Genomic DNA, 7,318 nt, shown 5'->3' with positions numbered 1-7,318 from the left:
GGGGGGGGGGGGGAATGGAGAAACTACGGTCGCCGTTACACCTGAGCTGTTTGGTCCGTTTAAAGTGAACCCTGGAGCATTAGCTTCTGGTCTACTGGAGAACCGGGGCCTTCGACTGCATTTACTCTGCGACGTGTTGGTTTAAAAAGGAATCTCTTCTGCTACGTCTAACCCTCCTGTTGTCCTGGGGTCATCTTTGACCCATTTTCAACCAAATTCTCAAAAGAAATATCGTGGATGGTTCCATGCAAATCTCTTTACAAAATGTATTCAATTTCATAGCATTAGATTTTTTTTTTCTATAAAAGAACATTGAAAAAAGTGAACAAAAACACTCAAAATTGTCAAAAGATGCAGTGACAATAACGTTGAAAACAGTGACAAAATCATCGGTGGAAAAGCAACAAAAGTGTCGAAAAAGATGTCCAAAACCTCGACAAAAAGGTTTATACTTTGACCCCGAAAAATAAAAAGTTGCATGGTTGATGGAAGATAACATGAGGATTACAAGAGGGGAAAAACAGTTGAGCCCCATCTTCTCAAGGCTGCGTAAACAGCATGGGTAACATTTAGCCTCCCCCCCCCACCCCCCCCAAAAACAACAACCAGAGGAAACAGATCCACTTGAGCCGTTAAGGAAGATTAGACGGACGAGGTAGCGGAGCAGCGATGTGAAGGACACCGCCAGTCGTCCCATTAGACCTCATCACGTCCTCCTTCACGTCCTCCTTCAGGCAGAAAGCAACAAAAACACCAAAGGAAGGAACCCATTGGGATGGATGTGTTGCAGTGGGGGGGGGGGGGGGGGGGGGGGGGGGGTCTAAGGGACTACCGTCCGAGCCCGGGCTTGGCGTCCACTGGTGGGCCATGTGGAGACTCACCTAGGCCAGAGAAAGAGTCGGATCCAGTCCAGTTTGACTAAGGAAGGGGGCTTTCATCCACTCTGGTTCAGAGGAGCAACAGTGGGTCCAGTCAGCCGACAGACTGGACCCAAGAGAGAGATCAAAAGATGTGAATAGCAACAGGGAGATGATAATGTTTGGGCTAAAATTGGCTTTGAAGACCTGTGTCCCTGTCCCAAAGTGGGACCAAACGACCTTCCTGTCAGCGAGGAAATGCCTGTCCATAAGTTACAAAGTTAGTTCACATTAATGACATTCTCTGTATCTTCTGTAACTCCTGACATTGTGCCAGTGGAGGTTTTGTGTTACTGAGGTACGTATTTAGGGTTGGGTACCGAGACCAGGTGCTGGTATAACCCTGGCCCCTGCACACGTGTTCAGTTCCACTTACCTGCCTGCGCAAGGCTGTATTTCACCGAAGAACATTCCAGTGAAATACAGCCTTGCGCAGGCAGGCTGGGATCTATCTATCTATCTATCTATCTATCTATCTATCTATATCTATCTATCTATCTATCTATCTATCTATCTATCTATCTATCTGTCTATCTGTCTATCTGTCTGTCTGTCTGTCTGTCTGTCTGTCTGTCTGTCTGTCTGTCTGTCTGTCTTCCATTAATCTCTCTTCCATCAATCTGTCTACCATCCAGCAATCATCCATCCATGGATCTATCTTCCATCTATCTACCCATCTTCTATCTATCTATCCATGGTATTAATAAAGTCTGTCCGTCCCCCCGTCCGTCCCCCTGCCGTCCCTCTGTCCTCTATCTATCAATCTACCATCCATCCATCCATCTATCATCCATCTATCTATCATCCATCTATCTATCTATCTATGGTATTAATAAAGTCTGTCCGTCCCCCCGTCTGTCCCTCCGTCCGTCCCTCTGTCCTCTATCTATCTACCATCCATCCATCTATCTATCATCCATCCATCTATCTATCATCCATCTATCTATCATCCATCTATCTATCTATCTATCTATCTATGGTATTAATAAAGTCTGTCCGTCCCCCCGTCTGTCCCTCCGTCCGTCCCTCTGTCCTCTATCTATCTGGGAGTAACTCTGGAACATGGACTGCTTCATGTCTTTTTTGAGTCCGTACCCAGATCCCTGGCTGTCTAACATTCTGCATTAGGAAGTCCGACTCCTCAGATCTGGCAGAACATCTACTATCTCGGGCTCCAACGGGAAAGTTATTCATGGCTGGAGCAGAGGAGACGAGCAGATGGACCGACAGTGTGTCGGCGTCTCCATTCTGCCAGACTCTTATTTTTCTAACATCCGTTTTGTGTTTTGGCAGAAGGAGAAAGATGCTGGTTCTGGTCTGGGTCCATTGTGTTATAGTGGAGCTAATCATCCAGAACCAGCCTCACATCGGACCAGTTGGAAATCTGCATTACAAAACTCAGTCATGAGAAACGGAGACAACTTCAATGTGTCATTTTTACACCTTAAAATGTCTAAATATGATAAGGTCAATGTTATAAATGTTGAGTTGTGTTCTCACATTATCCCAAATATTTCAACCCAGAGAAATCTGTCATTTATTCAACGGTAACGCTCTGTCGATGGCTGTGTGTGTGTGTGTGTGTGTGTGTGTGTGTGTGTGTGTGTGTGTGTGTGTTTGTTTGTGGTTGTGTTTGTGTGTGTTGTGTGTGGTGTGTGGTGTGGTGTGTGTGTGTTGTGTGTGTGGTGTGTGTGTGTGGATCATTCATTATTGTAGATAAGGGGGGGCATTTGACAAGTGCTGTATAAATAAAGTCTGTGTGTTGTGTGTGTGTGTGTGTGTGTGTGTGTGTTGTGTGTGTGTGTGTGTGTTGTGTGTGTGTGTGTGTGTGTGGTGTGCGCCCCCAGGTGAAGGTGGAGGACTCGTGAACGAGGTGGAGCTAGAGGGACTGACTCCGGCCACGGAGTACACGGTGACGGTTTACGCCATGTACGGAGAGGAGGCCAGCGAACCCCATGACCAGCCAGCAGACCACATGTGAGAGACACGCACACACACACAGACACACACACACACACACACACACACACACACGGCTGAGATAATCAGTTAGCTGACAAATCCATCAGCAGAACATTAATAACTGAAGTTCAGGCGGTTTTTGGAGATCTGAAGTGTCCTTGAACCCAGGGAGGAGGAAGCAGCTCGTTCCAGCCCTCGAGTTCTTCTAATCGGTCCAATCAGCTGCTGCCGTTCGTCTCTTTCATCTTCAGAGGGGTTGCCGGCAGTTACGCAGCTGCCGCATCTTCAAGTTCGATAAACCTGGCAACCGGCGGTGGAAGGAGCGTTTAGGTCCTATTACTGCAGCAGAAATACTAACACCACACTGTAAAAGTACTCTGTTACATTGCATGGAAAATGTTCCTTAAGTTGTGTGTTTAATGGTCTGATGACCTCAGCTGGACCCGTTACATTGTTGCTAGGTTACTTAATAATAAAACATCAGATTTTATGAACTATATGTGCTCAATGTGCAGTAATCTCAATGTGTAAAGTAACTAGTAACTAAAGTAACTAGTAACTAAAGCTGTCAGATGAATGTAGTGGAGTAACTAAAGTAACTAAAGTAACTAAAGCTGTCAGATGAATGTAGTGGAGTAACTAAGTAACTAACTAAAGTAGCTAAATAGCTGTCAGATGATTGTATGGGTAACTAAAGTAACTAGTAACTAAAGCTGTCAAGAATGTAGTGGAGTAACTAAAGACTAAATAACTAAAGTGTCAGATGATGTAGTGAGTAACTAAGTAACTAAGTAACTAAAGTAAAGTGTCGATGAATGTAGTGGAGTAACTAAAGTAACTAGTAACTAAAGCTGTCAGATGATGTAGTGGAGACTAAAGTAACTAGTAACTAAAAGTAACTAGTACCTAGTAACTAAAGCTGTCAGATGAATGTAGTGGTAACTAAAGTACCTAGTAACTAAAGCTGTCAGATAGTGTAGTGGAGTAACTAAAGTAACTAGTAACTATAGTAACTATGTAACAAAGCTGTAACAGATGATGTATTGAGTACCTCAAGTAACTAGTAACTAAAGTACTAGTAACTAAAGTAACTAGTACAAAGCTGTCAGATGAATGTATGTGAGTAACTAAAAGTAACTAGTAACCCAAAGCTGTCAGATGAATGTAGTGGAGTAACTAAAGTAACTAGTAACTAAAGCTGTCGATTGAATGTAGTGGAGTAACTAAAGTAACTAGTAACTATGTAACTAGTAACAAACTGTCAGATGAATGAGTGGAGTAACTAAGTACGAGTACTAATTACTGTTAACTAAAGTAACTAGTAACTAAAGCTGTCAGATGAATTAGTGGAGTAACTAAAGTAACTAGTAACTAAAGTAACTAGTACCAAAGCGGTCAGATGAATGTAGTTGAGTACTAAAGTAACTAGTAACTAAAGCTGTCAGATAATGTGTGAGTACTAAAGTAACTAGTAACTAAAGTAACTAGTAACTAAAGCTGTCAGATGAATGTAGTGGAGTAACTAAAGTAACTAGTAACTAAAGCTGTCAGATGAAGTAGTGGACGTACTAAAGTATACTAGTAACTAAAGTAACTGAAACTAAGCTGTCAGATGATGTCTTGGAGTAACTAAAGTAACTAGTACTAACAGATAACTAAAGTACCTAAAGCTGTCAGATAAATGTAGTGGAGTAACTAAATAACTAGTACCTAAAGCTGTCAGATGAATGTAGTGGAGTAACTAAAGTAACTAGTAACTATAGTAACTAGTAACTAAAGCTGTAACAGATGAATGTAGTGAAGTGAAAAGTAGAATATTTCTCTCTGAAATGTAGCAGAGTCGAAGTAGAAAGTAGCATGAAAAGAAAAGACATGTAACAAATAAAGTACAAGTGCCTCAACATCTGGACTTAAGTACAGTACTCGAGTAAATGTACTCAGTTACATTCCACTGCTGCCAGACGCCTGCGTGGCGCCGGCCTCCTCGTGCTATATTCTGCACCTCACTTTCATTTTGTGAGAGTTGTGAAGTTGTGCGTTCCTGCCCTCTAATTACCGCTGGATGAAGTCTCCTTTAAGGCCGGTGGCCTGCGGCTTTAAGCCGGGGCGTGTTTTGGTCTTTACGATGCGTGCAGGGCTCTGAACGCAGGCGGCTGTCTTGTATTTTGGGCCGAGTTGAGGTCTCTCTCTATTTACTTTTCATTTCCTTCATCTCTGCGAGCAGGGCTTGGTGCCTCCGGCCCGTCATCGCGTGTGCTTTCAGTCGTCTGTTATGTTAAGTTGTAAAATCTAGTTTTTATCATCTTCGCCTTTTAGCCAAAGTTAAACCGTTTTTTTTTGTCTTTTAACAGTTTTGAACAAGCTACACATGCTTTTATTTCTTCTCGTTTAGACTACTGTGATGCACTTTATATCGGTGTACATCACAAAGCACTTTCACGCTCACAGTTAGTCCAAAAATCTGCAGCACGTTTAACTGGAACCAAAAAGCGCGCTCATATCACTCCATATCACTTCATATAACTTCATAAAACTCCATATAACTTTATATAACTCCATATCACTCCATAAAACTTCATATAACTCCATATAACTCCATATAACTCCATATAACTCCATATAACTTCATATAACTCCATAGAACTCCACAGCTCTTATTTTGTTTTCACAATATTTTACATTAATTGTTTTGTATGTTTGAGTTTTCTGTGCAGCACTTTGGAAACGTTGTGTTTGTAAAATGTGCTGTAGAAAGAAAGTGGACTGGATTTAATTGGATTAAGTGCTAATTTCTGCTGATGTGTATTTAATTTTTTTTGTTCATTAAATGCAAGAAAATATCCACGTGAGTTGCTCCCGACGGTCAGATCTGCTTTTGCGTTGATTACGCCGAGAGGGAAGAACCTGAGGGTTAGGGTTTTATCAGCACTAGGACAGTTATTGAAACTAAATGGTTTTTAGTTGATGTTTGTGGTGGTCTGTGCTGATCCTCGGCCGGTGGTCCTAATGTTTCCCTTGTTTCTTGTTTTCTGAAATGCGGGAAATTTAGTGTCTAATGTCCTCTCCACTCAGCGTGTTTGTCCATAACGACTCGGCCCCCGTCTCTCTGCCTCCAGACGCCCCTCGTCCCTCATTTCATCCAGTTACTCACCAGCTGTTAGTTTCTGTCGTCGTTGAGACATAATGGGCTTTAATGGTGGCCGCGGTGAAAAGAGACCACTGCAGCTGCGTAGACAAATGTCCTGGGTAGAAAAATAAAACGCAGCGTGATGGAGAATAATGAAGACTCAAAATCAGACTTCGTATTGGCTCAAACCAACAGTTATGTGCTGTTTACAGCGGATCAGAAGAGCATACCAAATGGAGAAATAAATCCACTTTAGTGTTGTCTGGCTTTTGTTTTTTATTAGTCTAATGATGATGTCATTTTTAATCCATCATTAGTCCGACTCGTTGGGAAGTGTTCTGTTTGTCTCGCTTTGCCAGACCCTCCTCCGCACTGTGGAGGTCTGGCTAGTCCACTCAGCGTTCTGGGATGGGAGATGCTCTAGTTTATTGGCATGTCTTTAAACCAATCGCAATCGTAGTGGGCGGGGCTAAGCACCGCACGGAGATGTGATACCGCTGCAAAAATATCCTCAGGAAGGAAGTTGTTTTAGTCTTGTAACAGAAACTCTGATTGGACAGATAGTCCAGCTAGCTGTCTGGATTTACCCTGCAGAGACCTGAGGACCAGGGAACCATAGTCCTCAGATTGGACAGATAGTCTAGCTAGCTGTCTGGATTTACCCTGCAGAGACCTGAGGACCAGGGAACCATAGTCCTCAGATTGGACAGATAGTCTAGCTAGCTGTCTGGATTTACCCTGCAGAGATCTGAGGACCAGGTAACCATAGTCCTCAGATTGGACAGATAGTCTAGCTAGCTGTCTGGATTTACCCTGCAGAGATCTGAGGACCAGGTAACCATAGTCCGTAGAAACCAGTACCAGTCTCATCCAGGCCATTTGTCTGGCAGATGAGCAGCCGGGGGCGTGGCCGTGCTTTCAGAAGTGAGGGGGACAGATTATTGAAAGATCCTCTCTCATTTGTCTCTCCGAGTCACCGATTCCAACTAGCCGTCATTTCTTTTATGACTGATGGAAGCACCGACTTTTCCTTCAACCGTACTGTTTTACCGCCACATCTTGCCCAATGGGAGACCTGCTCACATTTTAACTGGCCACACGGAGGCGGAGCATGCCACTGAACCAAGTATGCGTGCTAAGTCACTCAATATGCAAAAACACACTACATCATTCACATTTGAATCTATTGCTCACAGGGACGTGGGAAGTATTTTGTGGGGTGCTGTAAATATATTTGTGTGGGGTTGTGTGTGTTTGTGTGTGAGGGATGAAGCACCATGAGTAACACAAACACACAACTCTAAACCCCCCC

General features: G+C 43.3%; 1 protein-coding gene and 1 long non-coding RNA gene across 2 annotated transcripts in view; one reads left to right on the top strand and one right to left on the bottom strand.

The window, feature by feature from the left end:
• Window positions 1-7,318, top strand: part of LOC116686684 (collagen alpha-1(XIV) chain-like) — a gene marked incomplete at its 3' end in the record, with an annotated part of 145,102 nt that overhangs the window by 95,733 nt on the left and 42,051 nt on the right. Inside the window, 2 exon segments of the mRNA XM_032511720.1 lie at window positions 2,777-2,868; window positions 2,870-2,894. Coding sequence (XP_032367611.1) covers window positions 2,777-2,868; window positions 2,870-2,894 — 117 coding nt within the window.
• On the bottom strand, window positions 3,429-4,636 carry LOC116686688 (uncharacterized). Its single transcript, XR_004331331.1, has 3 exons — window positions 4,590-4,636; window positions 3,831-3,946; window positions 3,429-3,478 (listed from the first exon to the last, which is right to left on the bottom strand). It is a non-coding gene; the product is annotated as an uncharacterized LOC116686688 (long non-coding RNA).

This window comes from Etheostoma spectabile, unplaced genomic scaffold (assembly GCF_008692095.1).
Source record: "Etheostoma spectabile isolate EspeVRDwgs_2016 unplaced genomic scaffold, UIUC_Espe_1.0 scaffold437, whole genome shotgun sequence".
Taxonomy (NCBI): Eukaryota; Metazoa; Chordata; class Actinopteri; order Perciformes; family Percidae; genus Etheostoma; species Etheostoma spectabile.
Note: the sequence above shows the minus strand (reverse complement) of the source record. Positions and strands in the feature narration are given on the sequence as shown.